The sequence below is a fragment of the Oncorhynchus kisutch genome, unplaced genomic scaffold (assembly GCF_002021735.2).
Source record: "Oncorhynchus kisutch isolate 150728-3 unplaced genomic scaffold, Okis_V2 scaffold3961, whole genome shotgun sequence".
In the NCBI taxonomy this organism is placed as follows: domain Eukaryota; kingdom Metazoa; phylum Chordata; class Actinopteri; order Salmoniformes; family Salmonidae; genus Oncorhynchus; species Oncorhynchus kisutch.
In genome coordinates this window covers 130,727-148,036 of record NW_022265906.1, presented here as the reverse complement: position 1 = coordinate 148,036, position 17,310 = coordinate 130,727, and the positions used below count along the sequence as shown (strand labels likewise).

Sequence of the window (17,310 nt, the reverse complement as noted above, 5' to 3'; positions counted from 1 at the left end):
TTCATGACGGCGGGAGAAGCGTCCATCCATGTGTTCAGGTAAGAGTCTAGCTAAATCACAGGAGGTTGGTGGCACTTTAATTAGGGAGGATTGGCTTGTGCTAAAAGCTGTGGCAGAATTAGTGGAATGGTATGAAATACATGGTTTCCATGGTTTCCATGTGTTTGGTGCCATTCCATCTGCTCCGTCCCAGATATTATTATGAGCCGTGCTCCCCTCAGCAGCCTCCACTGAGCTACATGTTCAGATATAATATGTTTCTAATTTTGTCAGGAAGTCGTTTTCATTGCAAGTTAAAGCACATTTTTAGCTAGCTAACGTTAGGTGTATGATCTTTGTAGTTATATTATTCGTATCTCAGAAAGCCATTTGTATTGCTAGGTATAGCCTAATGTCAACTAGGTAACTAACATTGAACTTGGTTGATAAGCTTTAGCTACCTGCAGATTCAAGCATGGTGTATGGTATTGAGTTGGGATTATGGTTCATTGTTTAGCTAGCTAGCTACATGCCTAAACAAAAAGACTCCACAATGCAAGTAACCATTTCACTGTACCATTTACACCTTCTGTATCCTGTGCATGTGACACATAAACATAGATTTAATTTGATATAGTGTGTGTTTACCAGAGATGGTAACGTGAAGAACAAGATCATTTACACCAAAATTAGATTAGGATATAGGCCTAGGACTAGATAAAGGGTATTTTTACTTCTACTTTCTGCTACTACTTTGAACACTTTCAGTCTTGAAATCTTTGGTAGTTTACTACACTACCGTATTCACTCTGTTTAGCACATGGCCTCACATGTGAATCCTTATAGAGAGATGGGTGGGGCTAAGGCTTATAAGAGGGTGTGAACGATGCTGATTGGGTGTAGACAAAGAAGAGCTCTCCAGTAGACGTAACAAAACATTCAAGGGCCATTTTCTCAAAAGTTGGGTTAGAAGTAAATCAACTTTCAAAGCAGAATTACGTTCCAATTGTTCCTCAACTGCAGTGGATGATATACCATTTTGTAGCTCTGAGTCTTTACTTTTATCCGATGTAATAAATAAATAATAATAATAATTCAAATTTTGCTACACAAGACCAAATCCAGGTGGTGGGTCACTTATATGGATGTTAGAAACTGCAGATGCCCATTTCCCCTTTAAAGCACTATTCATCTGTCCCCCGTTGTGATTAACTTCTGGTTTCATGAACACATTTCTAGGAGCTTTAATAAACTCATTTGAAAATAAAGGTCTCTATTCAATCAGATCCACTTTAGCCGACATCTGCATACCGGTGGTTTTGACGGTGCTCATTGGCTGAGCAGAATCGCATTAACAGAAATCACATGCAGCCTCATTAACAAGTTCGAACACTGGAATGTGAGATGTAATCTACACCTCGATTAGGATGACACAAATCCTAATTATTATTATTTATTTTTTCAATTTGAGCTGAATTATTTCTCAGACTGGTCTCATAGATTAGATGCAACATAGTAAACTTAAAACCTAAGGACACTCAAATTAGTATATGTTATGTTCGTATGGTTACATAAGACAGATGGTTACCTAAGGCAAGAACAAAAGGATGCGTAACGTCTAGCAATCCAAAGGTTGTCCGTTCGAATCTCATCACGTACAACTTTAGCATTGTAGCTAATTAGTAATTTTGCAATCACTTAGCATGTTAGCTAACGATTCCTCTAACCTTAACCTAACCCCCAACTCCTAGAGCTAGCTAATGTTAGCTACAACAAATTGGAATTCGTCACATATCATACGTTTTGCAAATTCATAACATATTGTATGAAATGGATGCTGGACATCAACAAATTAATCCACACCATACGTAACATATCATACTAAATGGAGTGTCTTGGATTTACGTAAAGAATAATACGACACGTAACACACGTTATCATACTAAATGGAGTGTCTTAGATTTACGTAAAGAATAATACGAAACGTAACACAGGGTATCATACTAAATGGAGTGTCTTAGATTTACGTACAGAATAATACGAAACGCTCCGAGACCATGTTGTTATTTCTATATAACCTACACTGTCTCATTCTTAAGTTCTAAAGCAAGTGGGGCGAGTTGTGGCTTTTGTGACAACGGTCGTAAGAGTAGCTGCTCACCGATTTGAGGCTCCAACGCAGTTCCACCACCACATCCGCTATGTGGGGCTCCAACGCAGTTCCACCACCACCACCACATCCGCTATGTGGGGCTCCATCGCAGTTCCACCACCACATCCGCTATGTGGGGCTCCAACGCAGTTCCACCACCACATCCGCTATGTGGGGCTCCAACGCAGTTCCACCACCACATCCCCTATGTGGGGCTCCAACGCAGTTCCACCACCACCACATCCGCTATGTGGGGCTCCAACGCAGTTCCACCACCACATCCGCTATGTGGGGCTCCAACGCAGTTCCACCACCACCACATCCGCTATGTGGGGCTCCAACGCAGTTCCACCACCACATCCACTATGTGGGGCTCCAACGCAGTTCCACCACCACCACATCCACTATGTGGGGCTCCAACGCAGTTCCACCACCACATCCACTATGTGGGGCTCCAACGCAGTTCCACCACCACATCCACTATGTGGGGCTCCAACGCAGTTCCACCACCACCACATCCACTATGTGGGGCTCCAACGCAGTTCCACCACCACCACATCCACTATGTGGGGCTCCAACGCAGTTCCACCACCACCACATCCACTATGTGGGGCTCCAACGCAGTTCCACCACCACATCCACTATGTGGGTGTCTGCTATCACCAGTTAAGACTTGATCTGATTTGAATCAAAGTAATAAATTAGAAAAGCAGATGGTGCATCAACTCTCCTAAACAGGTGTTCTACTCTGCTAGCCAGCACCTCTCCTAAACAGGTGTTCTACTCTGCTAGCCAGCACCTCTCCTAAACAGGTGTTCTACTCTGCTAGCCAGCACCTCTCCTAAGCAGGTGTTCTACTCCGCTATCTGTTCTACTGTCATAAAAAAAATTATATCAAAATAACCAGACATGTTTTCTCTTACAGATAGTGTCTTCTACCCCGATGTAGACGCTGAATAGGAATACATATTATTAATAAATACTGTTATGAACAGGTAGTGTGTTCATCTTTTTGGGGTACTCTACTCTATTGTTGCTCTTTTTCACATCCAAAGTTTTTTTTTTAAATCGAGATGAGACCATACTATTCCTTTTGAGATGAGATCATACTATTCCTTTTGAGATGAGACCATACTATTCCTTTTGAGATGAGATCATACTATTCCTTTTGAGATGAGACCATACTATTCCTTTCTAGATGAGACCATACTATTCCTTTCTAGATGAGACCATACTATTCCTTTTGAGATGAGACCATACTATTCCTTTTGAGATGAGACCATACTATTCCTTTTGAGATGAGACCATACTATTCCTTTTGAGATGAGACCATACTATTCCTTTTGCGATGAGATCATACTATTCCTTTTGAGATGAGACCATACTATTCCTTTTGAGATGAGATCATACTATTCCTTTTGAGATGAGACCATACTATTCCTTTCTAGATGAGACCATACTATTCCTTTCAAGCCACACTGGAAGAACCATCTTCCAAGTGGGGGACCGACGATGCAGATGTCGACCATGGAGCACGTGCATCACATGCAAACATAACCGGATTATCTGTAGAGGAATGACACACACACACACACACACACACACACACACAGAGAGAGCCAAGAGTTTGAAAATAACAATTTAATCACGTAAAGCATACAAATTGATTCTGATGTGCTCTATACTCAAGAATTCATGTCTTGAGATTTGTTTTAAAACATACCAATTCTTTTTTAGTAGACTTTATCCAATTAGATTTCATATGGCATAACAAAAAGCACACATTTTCTGTAACAAATATGAGATAATGGAAGCACTTGTTCTCTCAAGTATGTCAAGTATGTTCTCTCAAGTATGTGTGATGAACTAGAGCTCTTTCCACACTGGGAGTAGTGGTAAGGCTTCTCCCCTGTTCTCTTCTCCCATGTGTTTGTTACCTCATGGTCCTTCAGGATCCCTAACTGGGTAAATATCTCTCCACACTGAGAGCATTGATATTGTTTCTCTTTAGTGTGGATTCTTTCATGCTCTGTCAGTTGCCTTACCAAGGTAAATCTCATTCCACAGTAGGACCAGTGGAAAGGCTACTCTACAGAGTTTGTTAGCTCAGGTTAATTTTATTCCACAGTGGGAGTAATTCCAAAAGGCTTCACGCTTGTGTGTACTTTCTCATGCTGTTTCAGTTTGCCTAATTTCTTAAAACTCTTTCCACACTGGGAGCAGTGGTAAGGCTTCTCCGCTGTGTGTGCTCGCTCATGTATTTTCAGACTCCCTAGCTGGTTAAAACTCTTTCCACACTGGGAGCATTGATAGGGCTTCTCTCCTGAGTGTATTCTCTCATGTGTTTTTAAGTTACATGACATGGTGAAATTCTTTCCGCACTGTGAGCAATGGTAAGGCTTCTCTCCCGTGTGTGTTCTTTCATGGTATTTCAGGTATGCGGGCTGGGAAAAACTATTTTGACACTGGGAGCATTGGTAGGGCTTCTCTCCAGTGTGTATTCTCTCATGTCGTTTCAGGCCGTTTAACCGGCTAAATCTCTTCCCACAGTCTGAGCAGTGGTAAGGCTTTTCTCCAGAGTGTAAACCTATATGTCTTTTCAGGGAATCTGATGAGGTAAAACTATTTCCACACTGGGAGCATTGGAATGGTTTTTCTCCTGTGTGTACACTCTTATGCAATTTAAGATGCGATGACCGGGAGAATCTCTTTCCACACTGGGAGCATTGGAACGGCTTCTCTCCTGAGTGTATTCTCTCATGTGATTTCAGGGAACCTGATGAGGAAAATCTCTTTCCACACTGGGAGCATTGGAAAGGCTTCTCTCCTGAGTGTATTCTCTCATGTGATTTCAGGGAACCTGATGAGGAAAATCTCTTTTCACATTGAAAGCAGTGATAAGGCTTCTCTCCTGTGTGCGTTCTCTTATGTTTTTTCAGGTGTCCTAACTGGATAAATCTCTTTCCGCACTGAGAGCAGTGATGTGGTCTTGCTGATTTGGACATCACTGGGTCTGGTTCCTCGGCGGGACACGTCCCACTTTCAGAGTAAGAGTCTGGTCTCTCTCCTGCCAAAGACAGAGTATTTTTCAGTTTAACAGAGAATTTCCAGAGTGGGCTCTCTGTTACCTTTGAAGTAATGACAATTGTACACGTAGAAATTGACATTATAGGCCATTAACCTCTCTAGGGGATGTGGGATGGTAGCGTCCCACCTGGCCAACATCCAGTGAAATTGCAGAGTGCCAAATTCAAAAACAGAAATACTCTTTATAAAAATTCATGAAACATACAAGTGTTATACATCGGTTTAAAGATGGACTTCTTGTTAATCCAACCACGGTGTCAGATTTCAAAAAGGCTTTACGGGGAAAGAATACCATGTGATTATCTGAGAACAGCGCCCAGCAGAGAAATCATTACAAACAGTTACCAGCCAAGTAGAGGAGTTACTGCACTCTGTTCTGTAATGTTCTGTACTGCACTCTACTGTTCCGTTCTGAACTGTTACACAAGTCAGAAAACCGATAAAATTAATCACTTACCTTTGATGATCTTCATATGGTTGCACTCACAAGACTCCCATTTACTCAATAAATGTTTGTTTCATTCGATAAAGTCCCTCTTTATATCCAAAAACCTCCAAAAAAGCATTTTGTTCAGTAATCCACAGGCTCAAAGGCAGTCACAACAGGAAGACGAAAATAGAATCAATCCTCAAGTTGTTTTTAGTCATAATAATCAATAATATTTGAACCGGACAAAAGCTTCGTCGATATAAAAGGAAAACAAGAAAGGCATGCTCTCTCTGGGACACTGAATGGTCCACTCATTTAGAGTGGTCTTACTCACACATTGTTCAGAATACAAGCCTGAAACCATTTCTAAAGACTGTTGACATTTAGTGGAAGCCATAGGAAGTTCTGTACTAAAATCTACTGTTCTGTTCTGTAGTGCACTCTACTGTTCTGTTCTGCACTCTACTGTTCTGTTCTGTACTGCACTCTACTGTTCTGTTCTGTACTGCACTCTACTGTTCTGTTCTGTACTGCACTCTACTGTTCTGTTCTGTACTGCACTCTACTGTTCTGTTCTGTAGTGCACTCTACTGTTCTGTTCTGTAGTGCACTCTACTGTTCTGTTCTGTACTGCACTCTACTGTTATGGTCTGTACTGCACTCTACTGTTATGTTCTGTACTGCACTCTACTGTTCTGTTCTGTAGTGCACTCTACTGTTCTGTTCTGCACTCTACTGTTCTGTTCTGTACTGCACTCTACTGTTCTGTTCTGTACTGCACTCTACTGTTCTGTTCTGTACTGCACTCTACTGTTATGGTCTGTACTGCACTCTACTGTTATGTTCTGTACTGCACTCTACTGTTCTGTTCTGTACTGCACTCTACTGTTCTGTTCTGTACTGCACTCTACTGTTATGTACTGTACTGCACTCTACTGTTATGTACTGCACTCTACAGTTATGTACTGCACTCTACAGTTATGTACTGCACTCTACAGTTATGTACTGCACTCTACAGTTATGTTATGTACTGCACTCTACAGTTATGTTATGTACTGCACTCTACTGTTATGTACTGCACTCTGCAGTTATGTGCTGCACTCTACAGTTATGTTCTGTACTGCACTCTACAGTTATGTACTGCACTCTACAGTTATGTACTGCACTCTACTGTTCTGTTCTATACTGCACTCTACTGTTCTGTACTGCACTCTACTGTTCTGTTCTGTAGTGCACTCTACTGTTCTGTACTGCACTCTACTGTTATGTTCTGTACTGCACTCTACAGTTCTGTTCTGTAGTGCACTCTACTGTTCTGTTCTGCACTATACAGTTATGTACTGCACTCTACTGTTATGTTATGTACTGCACTCTACTGTTATGTTCTATACTGCACTCTACTGTTCTGTTCTGTAGTGCACTCTACTGTTCTGTTCTGTAGTGCACTCTACTGTTCTGTTCTGTAGTGCACTCTACTGTTATGGTCTGTACTGCACTCTACTGTTATGGTCTGTACTGCACTCTACTGTTATGTTCTGTACTGCACTCTACTGTTCTGTTCTGTAGTGCACTCTACTGTTCTGTTCTGTAGTGCACTCTACTGTTCTGTTCTGTACTGCACTCTACTGTTATGGTCTGTACTGCACTCTACTGTTATGGTCTGTACTGCACTCTACTGTTATGTACTGCACTCTACAGTTATGTACTGCACTCTACAGTTATGTACTGCACTCTACAGTTATGTACTGCACTCTACAGTTATGTACTGCACTCTACAGTTATGTACTGCACTCTACAGTTATGTTATGTACTGCACTCTACAGTTATGTTATGTACTGCACTCTACTGTTATGTACTGCACTCTGCAGTTATGTGCTGCACTCTACAGTTATGTTCTGTACTGCACTCTACAGTTATGTACTGCACTCTACAGTTATGTACTGCACTCTACAGTTATGTTATGTACTGCACTCTACAGTTATGTTCTATACTGCACTCTACAGTTATGTACTGCACTCTACTGTTCTGTTCTATACTGCACTCTACTGTTCTGTACTGCACTCTACTGTTCTGTTCTGTAGTGCACTCTACTGTTCTGTACTGCACTCTACTGTTATGTTCTGTACTGCACTCTACAGTTCTGTTCTGTAGTGCACTCTACTGTTCTGTTCTGCACTATACAGTTATGTACTGCACTCTACTGTTATGTTATGTACTGCACTCTACAGTTATGTTCTATACTGCACTCTACTGTTCTGTTCTGTAGTGCACTCTACTGTTCTGTTCTGTAGTGCACTCTACTGTTCTGTTCTGTAGTGCACTCTACTGTTATGGTCTGTACTGCACTCTACTGTTATGGTCTGTACTGCACTCTACTGTTATGTTCTGTACTGCACTCTACTGTTCTGTTCTGTAGTGCACTCTACTGTTCTGTTCTGTAGTGCACTCTACTGTTCTGTTCTGTACTGCACTCTACTGTTATGGTCTGTACTGCACTCTACTGTTATGGTCTGTACTGCACTCTACTGTTATGTACTGCACTCTACAGTTATGTACTGCACTCTACAGTTATGTACTGCACTCTACAGTTATGTACTGCACTCTACAGTTATGTTATGTACTGCACTCTACAGTTATGTTATGTACTGCACTCTACTGTTATGTACTGCACTCTGCAGTTATGTGCTGCACTCTACAGTTATGTTCTGTACTGCACTCTACAGTTATGTACTGCACTCTACAGTTATGTACTGCACTCTACAGTTATGTTATGTACTGCACTCTACAGTTATGTTCTATACTGCACTCTACAGTTATGTACTGCACTCTACTGTTCTGTTCTATACTGCACTCTACTGTTCTGTACTGCACTCTACTGTTCTGTTCTGTAGTGCACTCTACTGTTCTGTACTGCACTCTACTGTTATGTTCTGTACTGCACTCTACAGTTCTGTTCTGTAGTGCACTCTACTGTTCTGTTCTGCACTATACAGTTATGTACTGCACTCTACTGTTATGTTATGTACTGCACTCTACAGTTATGTTCTATACTGCACTCTACTGTTCTGTTCTGTAGTGCACTCTACTGTTCTGTTCTGTAGTGCACTCTACTGTTCTGTTCTGTAGTGCACTCTACTGTTATGGTCTGTACTGCACTCTACTGTTATGGTCTGTACTGCACTCTACTGTTATGTTCTGTACTGCACTCTACTGTTCTGTTCTGTAGTGCACTCTACTGTTCTGTTCTGTAGTGCACTCTACTGTTCTGTTCTGTACTGCACTCTACTGTTATGGTCTGTACTGCACTCTACTGTTATGGTCTGTACTGCACTCTACTGTTATGGTCTGTACTGCACTCTACTGTTCTGTTCTGTACTGCACTCTACTGTTATGTTCTGTACTGCACTCTACTGTTATGTTCTGTACTGCACTCTACTGTTCTGTACTGTACTGCACTCTACTGTTATGTACTGTACTGCACTCTACAGTTATGTACTGCACTCTACAGTTATGTTATGTACTGCACTCTACTGTTATGTACTGCACTCTACAGTTATGTGCTGCACTCTACAGTTATGTTCTGTACTGCACTCTACAGTTATGTACTGCACTCTACAGTTATGTACTGCACTCTACAGTTATGTTATGTACTGCACTCTACAGTTATGTTCTATACTACACTCTACAGTTATGTACTGCACTCTACTGTTCTGTTCTGTACTGCACTCTACTGTTCTGTACTGCACTCTACTGTTATGTTCTGTACTGCACTCTACAGTTATGTACTGCACTCTACTGTTATGTTCTGTACTGCACTCTACAGTTATGTACTGCACTCTACTGTTATGTTATGTACTGCACTTTACTGTTATGTACTGCACTCTACTGTTATGTTCTGTACTGCACTCTTCAGTTATGTACTGCACTTTACAGTTATGTACTGCACTCTACTGTTATGTTCTGTACTGCACTGTTATGTTCTGTACTGCACTCTACTGTTCTGTTCTGTAGTGCACTCTACTGTTCTGTTCTGTACTGCACTCTACTGTTCTGTTCTGTACTGCACTCTACTGTTCTGTTCTGTACTGCACTCTACTGTTATGTACTGTACTCTACTGTTATGTACTGTACTGCACTCTACTGTACTGTACTGCACTCTACAGTTATGTACTGCACTCTACAGGTATGTTATGTACTGCACTCTACTGTTATGTACTGCACTCTACTGTTATGTACTGCACTCTACTGTTATGTACTGCACTCTACTGTTATGTACTGCACTCTACTGTTATGTGCTGCACTCTACAGTTATGTGCTGCACTCTACAGTTATGTTCTGCACTCTACTGTTATGTTATGTACTGCACTCTACAGTTATGTTCTATACTGCACTCTACAGTTATGTACTGCACTCTACTGTTCTGTTCTATACTGCACTCTACTGTTCTGTACTGCACTCTACTGTTCTGTACTCTACTGTTCTGTTCTGTACTGCACTGTTCTGTTCTATACTGCACTCTACTGTTCTGTTCTGTACTGCACTCTACTGTTCTGTAGCGAAAGCATACCATGCGATTATCTGAGAACAGCGCCCAGCAGACAAATCATTACAAACAGTTACCAGCCAAGTAGAGGAGTTACTGCACTCTGTTATGTAATGTTCTGTACTGCACTCTACTGTTCCCTACTGAACTGTTCCACAAGTCAGAAAACGATACAATGAATCACTTACCTTTGATGATCTTCATATGGTTGCACTCACAAGACTCCCATTTACTCAATAAATGTTTGTTTCATTCGATATAGTCCCTCTATATATCCAAAAACCTCCAAAAAAGCATTTTGTTCAGTAATCCACAGGCTCAAAGGCAGTCACAACAGGAAGACGAAAATAGAATCAATCCTCAAGTTGTTTTTAGTCATAATAATCAATAATATTTCAACCGGACAAAAGCTTCGTCGATATAAAAGGAAAACAAGAAAGGCATGCTCTCTCTGGGACACTGAATGGTCCACTCATTCAGAGTTATGTTATGTTCTGTACTGCACTCTACTGTTCTGTACTGCACTCTACAGTTATGTACTGCACTCTACAGTTATGTACTGCACTCTACAGTTATGTACTGCACTCTACAGTTATGTTCTGTACTGCACTCTACTGTTATGTACTGCACTCTACTGTTATGTTATGTTCTGTACTGCACTTTACTGTTATGTTATGTACTGCACTCTACTGTTATGTTCTGTACTGCACTCTACAGTTATGTACTGTACTGCACTCTACTGTTATGTTCTGTACTGCACTCTACAGTTATGTACTGTACTGCACTCTACAGTTATGTACTGCACTCTACTGTTATGTTATGTACTGCACTCTACTGTTATGTTATGTTCTGTACTGCACTTTACTGTTATGTTATGTACTGCACTCTACTGTTATGTTCTGTACTGCACTCTACTGTTCTGTTCTGTACTGCACTCTACTGTTATGTTCTGTACTGCACTCTACTGTTCTGTTCTGTACTGCACTCTACTGTTCTGTTCTGTACTGCACTCTACTGTTCTGTTCTGTACTGCACTCTACTGTTCTGTTCTGTACTGCACTCTACTGTTATGTTCTGTACTGCACTCTACTGTTCTGTTCTGTACTGCACTCTACTGTTATGTTCTGTACTGCACTCTACAGTTATGTTCTGTACTGCACTCTACTGTTCTGTTCTGTACTGCACTCTACTGTTCTGTTCTGTACTGCACTCTACTGTTCTGTTCTGTACTGCACTCTACTGTTCTGTTCTGTACTGCACTCTACTGTTCTGTTCCGTACTGCACTCTACAGTTATGTTCCGTACTGCACTCTACAGTTATGTTCCGTACTGCACTCTACTGTTCTGTTCCGTACTGCACTCTACTGTTATGTTCTGTACTGCACTCTACTGTTATGTTCTGTACTGCACTCTACTGTTATGTTCTGTACTGCACTCTACAGTTATGTTCTGTACTGCACTCTACAGTTATGTTCTGTACTGCACTCTACATTTATGTTCTGTACTGCACTCTACATTTATGTTCTGTACTGCACTCTACAGTTATGTACTGCACTCTACAGTTATGTACTGCACTCTACAGTTATGTACTGCACTCTACAGTTATGTACTGCACTCTACAGTTATGTACTGTACTGCACTCTACAGTTATGTACTGTACTGCACTCTACTGTTATGTTCTGTACTGCACTCTACAGTTATGTTCTGTACTGCACTCTACTGTTATGTACTGCACTCTACTGTTATGTACTGCACTCTACTGTTATGTGCTGCACTCTACAGTTATGTGCTGCACTCTACAGTTATGTTCTGCACTCTACTGTTATGTTATGTACTGCACTCTACAGTTATGTTCTATACTGCACTCTACAGTTATGTACTGCACTCTACTGTTCTGTTCTATACTGCACTCTACTGTTCTGTACTGCACTCTACTGTTCTGTACTCTACTGTTCTGTTCTGTACTGCACTGTTCTGTTCTATACTGCACTCTACTGTTCTGTTCTGTACTGCACTCTACTGTTCTGTAGCGAAAGCATACCATGCGATTATCTGAGAACAGCGCCCAGCAGACAAATCATTACAAACAGTTACCAGCCAAGTAGAGGAGTTACTGCACTCTGTTATGTAATGTTCTGTACTGCACTCTACTGTTCCCTACTGAACTGTTCCACAAGTCAGAAAACGATACAATGAATCACTTACCTTTGATGATCTTCATATGGTTGCACTCACAAGACTCCCATTTACTCAATAAATGTTTGTTTCATTCGATATAGTCCCTCTATATATCCAAAAACCTCCAAAAAAGCATTTTGTTCAGTAATCCACAGGCTCAAAGGCAGTCACAACAGGAAGACGAAAATAGAATCAATCCTCAAGTTGTTTTTAGTCATAATAATCAATAATATTTCAACCGGACAAAAGCTTCGTCGATATAAAAGGAAAACAAGAAAGGCATGCTCTCTCTGGGACACTGAATGGTCCACTCATTCAGAGTTATGTTATGTTCTGTACTGCACTCTACTGTTCTGTACTGCACTCTACAGTTATGTACTGCACTCTACAGTTATGTACTGCACTCTACAGTTATGTACTGCACTCTACTGTTATGTTCTGTACTGCACTCTACTGTTATGTACTGCACTCTACTGTTATGTTATGTTCTGTACTGCACTTTACTGTTATGTTATGTACTGCACTCTACTGTTATGTTCTGTACTGCACTCTACAGTTATGTACTGTACTGCACTCTACTGTTATGTTCTGTACTGCACTCTACAGTTATGTACTGTACTGCACTCTACAGTTATGTACTGCACTCTACTGTTATGTTATGTACTGCACTCTACTGTTATGTTATGTTCTGTACTGCACTTTACTGTTATGTTATGTACTGCACTCTACTGTTATGTTCTGTACTGCACTCTACTGTTCTGTTCTGTACTGCACTCTACTGTTATGTTCTGTACTGCACTCTACTGTTCTGTTCTGTACTGCACTCTACTGTTCTGTTCTGTACTGCACTCTACTGTTCTGTTCTGTACTGCACTCTACTGTTCTGTTCTGTACTGCACTCTACTGTTATGTTCTGTACTGCACTCTACTGTTCTGTTCTGTACTGCACTCTACTGTTATGTTCTGTACTGCACTCTACAGTTATGTTCTGTACTGCACTCTACTGTTCTGTTCTGTACTGCACTCTACTGTTCTGTTCTGTACTGCACTCTACTGTTCTGTTCTGTACTGCACTCTACTGTTCTGTTCTGTACTGCACTCTACTGTTCTGTTCCGTACTGCACTCTACAGTTATGTTCCGTACTGCACTCTACAGTTATGTTCCGTACTGCACTCTACTGTTCTGTTCCGTACTGCACTCTACTGTTATGTTCTGTACTGCACTCTACTGTTATGTTCTGTACTGCACTCTACTGTTATGTTCTGTACTGCACTCTACAGTTATGTTCTGTACTGCACTCTACAGTTATGTTCTGTACTGCACTCTACATTTATGTTCTGTACTGCACTCTACATTTATGTTCTGTACTGCACTCTACAGTTATGTACTGCACTCTACAGTTATGTACTGCACTCTACAGTTATGTACTGCACTCTACAGTTATGTACTGCACTCTACAGTTATGTACTGTACTGCACTCTACAGTTATGTACTGTACTGCACTCTACTGTTATGTTCTGTACTGCACTCTACAGTTATGTTCTGTACTGCACTCTACTGTTATGTACTGCACTCTACAGTTATGTACTGTACTGCACTCTACTGTTATGTTCTGTACTGCACTCTACAGTTATGTTCTGTACTGCACTCTACTGTTATGTACTGCACTCTACAGTTATGTTCTGTACTGCACTCTACAGTTATGTTCTGTACTGCACTCTACAGTTATGTTCTGTACTGCACTCTACAGTTATGTTCTGTACTGCACTCTACAGTTATGTTCTGTACTGCACTCTACAGTTATGTTCTGTACTGCACTCTACAGTTATGTTCTGTACTGCACTCTACAGTTATGTTCTGTACTGCACTCTACAGTTATGTTCTGTACTGCACTCTACAGTTATGTTCTGTACTGCACTCTATAGTTATGTTCTGTACTGCACTCTACAGTTATGTTCTGTACTGCACTCTACAGTTATGTTCTGTACTGCACTCTACAGTTATATTCTGTACTGCACTCTACTGTCATGTTATGTACTGAACTCTACAGTTATGTACTGTTCTCTACTCTACTGATCTGTTCTCTACTCTACTGATCTGTTCTCTACTCTACTGATCTGTTCTCTACTCTACTGATCTGTTCTCTACTCTACTGATCTGTTCTCTACTCTACTGATCTGTTCTCTACTGTTATGTACTGAACTCTACTCATCTGTTCTCTACTCTACTGATCTGTTCTCTTCTCTACTGTTATGTACAGAACTCTACTGATCTGTTCTCTACTGTTATGTACTGAACTCTACTGTTATATACTGAACTCTACTCTACTGATCTGTTCTCTACTGATCTGTACTGAACTGTGCTGTCCTTTGATGTCCAAACTTCAGATTTGGTCTGAACCAACCAAATGTGGTCTTGTTTGGGGGCAGAAGCTCATTAAAATAATAGCCAGTGTATAGAACAATACCCGAATATGCAAAGTAGGACAGTGCATATTTCTACCTTTGTGTACCTATTCAGGATACATCACCACGAAGAGAGAACCCACTTCACTTACTGTATTTCAAGAACCAAAACAGATGTTTTTCAAAGTCAGTGTGTGATGTCATAGATGACACCTCATTCTTTCTGCAGACATCGTTGATTCTTAGTTCGGAGTGAATATTTAACAGAGTTTTTTTGGAATGTACACAAACTGAGGGAGATGGAACCAACATTCTGTAACCAAATTTTGCATCTGCACAGTTCCAGACAGAAAATGTTTTTTGTTGTTGTTGTCAAATGTTAAAAGTAGTGATTGTGCATAGAGTGGAAAGGTTTGTTCAGCTTTGAAATCAATGTTTGTTGTTGTTGGTTGGCATACATTGAAAGTAAGACATCTGAGTGTCGGCGATTCCATACCTTTAACAATTCCTACTACAGAACAAATTACTCAAAGTGTAGAACTTCAGTAGAATGCCCATTTAATAAAGGTGTAGAACTTCAGTAGAATGCCCATTTAATAAAGGTGTAGAACTTCAGTAGAATGCCCATTTAATAAAGGTGTAGAACTTCAGTAGAATGCCCATTTAATAAAGGTGTAGAACTTCAGTAGAATGCCCATTTAATAAAGGTGTAGAACTTCAGTAGAATGCCCATTTAATAAAGGGGAAATCTGCAGTTGCTACGTCCACCTTTTATGGGCTTATACATTAATTATATGTACCCATTGATTCTTGAAAATATATAAGTTATTAATGCCTCATGAGCAGAGTTCAACTGTCATACTCCCATCAGAACCCACTATATACAATCAAAACAAGGTTAAAACTATCATTTTGGATGGTCAGTCTTTGCATCCATACTTCTGTCTATGAATTTGAGAGTGGTTACATTTCATCAGCCCCATCCCTCAGATATTTACAGGAACAGGGGCGGGGATCTCGCTTTGATATTGTTTCAACTGCAGATTTCCCCTTAAAAACCACTCGTTTGGATCAACAACTGCGGCGCTTGTGCCCATGTTTTTAAGATAGTACACTACTCACTGGTGTTAATCAGATCTCCAGTCTGCTCTTCTTCCTCCTCCAATGTGACAGTAATCTCCCCCTCCTCTTCTTTCACTGTGACAGTCGTCGCCTCTTCCTCCTCTTCCTCGTAGTCTTCCTTCACAGTAACATCCTCCTCTTTCACTCTGAAAGCTTCTTCTTCTTCTTTCAATGTAACAGCTTCATCTATCTTAACTGTGACAGCCTCCTCTCCCTCCTCCTCTTTCACGAGAGCTTCTTTCTCTGTCCAGCAGACCTGCTCTTCTTTAGCAAGGGACAAGCTCATGGTCGAATATGTTAGCTAGCTAGTTAGCATTAGCGAATAGCCCACTAACGTTACTAGGCTAAGTTAATAAGTAATCTTACCGACAACATAAATATGAAATTTTATGAAGTATAGTAAATAAGCAGATGGTGTGTTTAAAACACGGAGGTTAATATACACCAAAAAAATTGTCAATGAGCTCCAATGTTTCGGTGTTATGTTGGCTAGCTAGCTGTGAAGATGGCTGAATCAGTAGCAGAGTTGTAGCTGTTGTTGAAGAAGCGTCCCGCACCGTCCATTATATTATACGTCACGCAAGGGGCACCAGCTGAAAGACTCGTATTGCCATCTGCTGACTCATGTGGGTAAACGCAATTTAACAAAAATAATATTCTTGCAATTAATTAAACACTAGGCAGGTTTTCATTTACCCAGGATAATTCGAAAAGCAATGTCGCAGAAAGAAAATCATTGCGACCTGTGTAACAGAAACGGCAGGAGAAATCTTCAAAAGATACAATTTTAGTCTCAGTTAAGCAGGGCTGGAATGGTCTTCTGTATAACTTTCTTTATTGCAACAAAAGATGATGGAAAATGTGCAGTTGGGGCTGTAACACAGGGTTATAACCTGGATGTTTCATCTAGTATAACATCCAGAGTTACATCCAGCATCCGGCTCAGAGTTACACCCAGCATTCGGCTCAGAGTTACATCCAGCATCCGGCTCAGAGTTACATCCGGCTCAGAGTTACACCCCGCATCCGGCTCAGAGTTACACCCAGCATTCGGCTCAGAGTTACATCCAGCATCCGGCTCAGAGTTACACCCAGCATCCGGCTCAGAGTTACACCCAGCATCCGGCTCAGAGTTACATCCAGCATTCGGCTCAGAGTTACACCCAGCATTCGGCTCAGAGTTACATCCAGCATTCGGCTCAGAGTTGCATCCGGCTCAGAGTTACACCCCGCATCCGGCTCAGAGTTACACCCAGCATTCGGCTCAGAGTTACACCCAGCATCCGGCTCAGAGTTACACCCCGCATCCGGCTCAGAGTTACATCCAGCATTCGGCTCAGAGTTACATCCAGCATCCGGCTCAGAGTTGCATCCGGCTCAGAGTTACACCCAGCATCCGGCTCAGAGTTACAC

At 41.1% G+C, this 17,310-nt stretch overlaps 1 protein-coding gene across 1 annotated transcript; it reads right to left on the bottom strand.

The window, feature by feature from the left end:
- Positions 1–3,757: 3,757 nt before the first annotated feature.
- Positions 3,758–16,512, bottom strand: LOC116372521 (zinc finger and SCAN domain-containing protein 2-like). The gene is made up of 2 exons (XM_031821337.1): positions 15,898–16,512; positions 3,758–5,198 (listed from the first exon to the last, which is right to left on the bottom strand). Exons 1-2 carry the CDS (start codon positions 16,181–16,183, stop codon positions 4,249–4,251), a joined length of 1,236 nt encoding a protein of 411 aa, XP_031677197.1. The 5' UTR covers positions 16,184–16,512; the 3' UTR covers positions 3,758–4,248.
- Positions 16,513–17,310: the final 798 nt, after the last annotated feature.